The following is a 3501-nucleotide window of genomic DNA, read 5'->3' as shown; positions in this document are numbered from 1 at the left end:
CAAGATAATTACATTTTTATGACTAAAGTAATAATTACTTGCATTTCTCAAAACAAATACTTTTGAAATACAAATATATTTAGAATTACAAATAATTGTCAATATATAACCAGGACTTTTAGGATCAGTCATTACATTGTTTACTATATCTTTTAAAATGGTAACATCATTTCAGTTGCTTGTGCTTTCTCTTATAATCTTTTCAAATGTTGCATCACTTGCACAATTCTTCAACAACTGTAGCCCAGCTTTGTGTTCTGATCCTGCCACACATGGCGTACCTAAACGTTGTTCGTGTCACCCGGACTGCTACCTCTACAATGAATGCTGTTCGGACAAGATTAATAAAACCACTTCTGACCACAAACAACCCTATCCATCAATATATTATAGTTGTAGAAAGGTTAGTGATGATTATTATTATCAGTTTGACCGTTGTCCACTTAACCATGATGTTACAGAGTACGTAAACAACTGTGAAAACTCTAACTCAGATGATCAAGTGCAGTCCATTCCTGCTTTTGGTAAAACAAGTAAAAGACTCTACAGGAACCTATATTGCGCTCTCTGTCATGGAGAGGAATTCATTCTTTGGAATCTTTTATATAGATGCTATCGCATCTCTAATCTAAGCGTTGATAGTATATCAACCAATGTCAAGGATGGAAGATGTCGATCAACAGATTTTCGTCCTTCAGAGGATTTCAAGAAATATTTGTATTCCTGTATTCCATATATTTCGAATTGTCCTCAAGATAACAACAATACAGAACAAAGAATGGCGTGTGAATCTGAGCCCATGGCGTTGATATATTTAAATCAAGAACATTTAATTCGATACGAAAACTTAAACCAAGAACATTTAATTCGATATAAAAACAAACCTTGTGCTACATGTAACGGGATTTTTGAAGTTCCGTGTGAAGTAGAATACCGAATGACATATCCTCCATTAGATTCATTTAAGCCACTTACAATCCTCTTCAATTATCATACAAAAACCATAAAGGTAACAGATAAATACTTCGGAACGGAAGATACGCTTCTGCAGTTACCATCGTGTCCAGAACATGCTGTCTACGATATGAATTCTAAGGAATGCCGGCAAGTTATCTACCATCCTCCACTAAACTGTACGACAACAAGATTAAATGAATCTGAGTATTACATCACCAGTGATGGTCGTCTCTACTTAAATAATACCCAACGTTTGCTGAACCAATCAGAATTCATTCGTGATTCTCAAGGTATAATAAATATGTGTGTAAATAATGGTACCAATAATATATCAAATATCAATGGTATATCAAAATATTCCGTAGTTGACGGCTATATCACATTAGTGGGACTCGTGATCTCTATTCCAGCTCTCGCAATCACTATTATAGTCTATCTGTGTATACCTGATCTCCGTACCTTACCAGGTAAATTACTCATTAGTCTTTTGTCAGCACTGTTTGTAGCTGAGCTTCTCTTTCTTATCTCATCACAAGTCACTACATCTACAGTGCTGTGTAAATCTTTAGCTGTGGTGATGCATTATTCCTTTCTTGCGACGTTCTTCTGGATGAATGTCATGTCTTTTGATGCCTGGCACACTTTCTCAGGACTTACACAACTTCGAAGTAAAGAAAAACATACCAAGAGATTTGTATTGTATTCCTTATATGCTTGGATCTGTCCACTTGTAATAGTAACTATTTCACTGATATTCGAGTACACACCTGGAAATCATGGACTTTCTCCAGAATATGGAAATGGTATTTGCTGGATTACAAATGGAAAAAGTCTGCTATGGCTTTTTGCAATCCCCGTAATGTTTATTATATGCCTTAATATAATAGCATTTATCCTTACCGCTAGAGGGCTCTATTTGAGCGGTAAACTTTCTTCGAAATATTTGTCAAAACATAATAAAGATGAGTTCATCATTTGCATAAAACTATTCTTTATCATGGGACTTACATGGGCATTCGCATTTCTGTATACGTTTACAAGAATTGAAGAATTTTCTCTATTATTTTGTATTTTAAATTCATTCGTTGGAATATTTATTTGCGTATCGTTTCTATCAACAAAGATTGTTCGTCGCAGTATTCTGCGGAATTTGCAAATAATTATAAAATTGCCCGCAAAAAATTCTGTTGATGTGTCTTCTGCTCGTGAAACAAAATCAACGGATGCACAAAATAGTCTGTCAGTTAACTCCGCCGTTACGCGAAACTTGTATGAATTTAACCAGTGTGGAATATCGTCACTTGAAAGGCCAGAAACTGTTGCGAATCCTTCCACAAAGCCTTGAAAGATGGAGGTAATGGACAGCAAATTATATACTAAATCTGAATATATGACAGGATAGCCTTTGACCGTGAATTAGCTGATGTTAAACAAGTAGAACAATTAACAACAATTTGAACTGAAAATCCTTAGATGCTGATTCGAAAAAAAAAATCACATTTTCTGGGATCTATTCAAATGCATGTAAGATATACATCATATAAATGTAAAAAGCGTGTGTCTATTTCTTTCAGGAACTTGACAGTTTATCTATGGCCAGTTCTCCTGTTCTCCAATATATCAAAATGTTCATGTCCACGTCAACTATTGAACGGACTCAATTGTTACTGCAAAGTCCATATCGTTTGTCATTTTCCTGTACCATTTTTGATGATACATTTTTTTGTGTTGATCTAAAAAAGGTTGATGAAAATTTGGGCTATTGTTATGGCATTTGTGATTGCTCTATTTTATGTTCCTCTTTCTGACTGATAGGGTCATGAAAAACTTTCTATTCTAGCTACTTGTATGGAGTCAAGTTACCTGATTTATATTCATTCATACATATGTATGTACATATATACACATATATTTGTATATTATATGTATATATATATATATATATATACACACATGCACGTGTACCTTCGTTTTGGGATCACCACTACTTTATTATATCTCCTCTTTCCTAGCTCTCCTGTCTGACCACATCTTTCCAGCATTCGCCATGAATGACCGCTAGCCACTAAACCTTTTTTTATTTTTTCTCTGTGTTTATTTCTGTGTTCCCTTCTGTTGAAGAGCGTATGCTCGAAACGTAAAAGACTTTCTCACTTCCCCGGGCGTTAAACTAATACATCTTTTTGTTGTTTACACACCCGTCTTCGTATTTTCTTTTTTTTTGGTAAATTCCAACTATATATATATATATCACGGAGATGTACTTGCATAGCAAGTGACCTGATCTGAGATCGTGTGCTGAAACAAAAACAATTGCAGCATGGAAGGTGTTTATAAGCCATTTAAAAACACACAAAAACCGTTAGATTCACTTCAACATTTAAATTTAATTTACCAAAATATTTTCGTCGCTTTGAGACCGCAACCTGTTCACTGACAAAATTCGTGCTGCACGCAAGGCGGCGAGCTGGCAGAAAAGTTAGCACGCCAGGCGAAATGCTTAGCGATATTTCGTCGGTCTTTACGTTCTGAGTTTAATTTCCG

General features: G+C 35.1%; 1 protein-coding gene across 1 annotated transcript; it reads left to right on the top strand.

Annotated features, from left to right (window-relative positions):
- The first annotated feature begins 95 nt into the window (after positions 1–95).
- Positions 96–3295, top strand: LOC106877197 (uncharacterized). Its single transcript, XM_014926041.2, has one exon. The coding sequence runs from the start codon at positions 158–160 to the stop codon at positions 2300–2302; it is 2145 nt and encodes a 714-aa protein (XP_014781527.1). The 5' UTR covers positions 96–157; the 3' UTR covers positions 2303–3295.
- Positions 3296–3501: the final 206 nt, after the last annotated feature.

The sequence above is a fragment of the Octopus bimaculoides genome, chromosome 9 (assembly GCF_001194135.2).
Source record: "Octopus bimaculoides isolate UCB-OBI-ISO-001 chromosome 9, ASM119413v2, whole genome shotgun sequence".
Lineage (NCBI taxonomy): Eukaryota > Metazoa > Mollusca > Cephalopoda > Octopoda > Octopodidae > Octopus > Octopus bimaculoides.
This window is presented reverse-complemented; position numbering and strand designations above follow the sequence as displayed.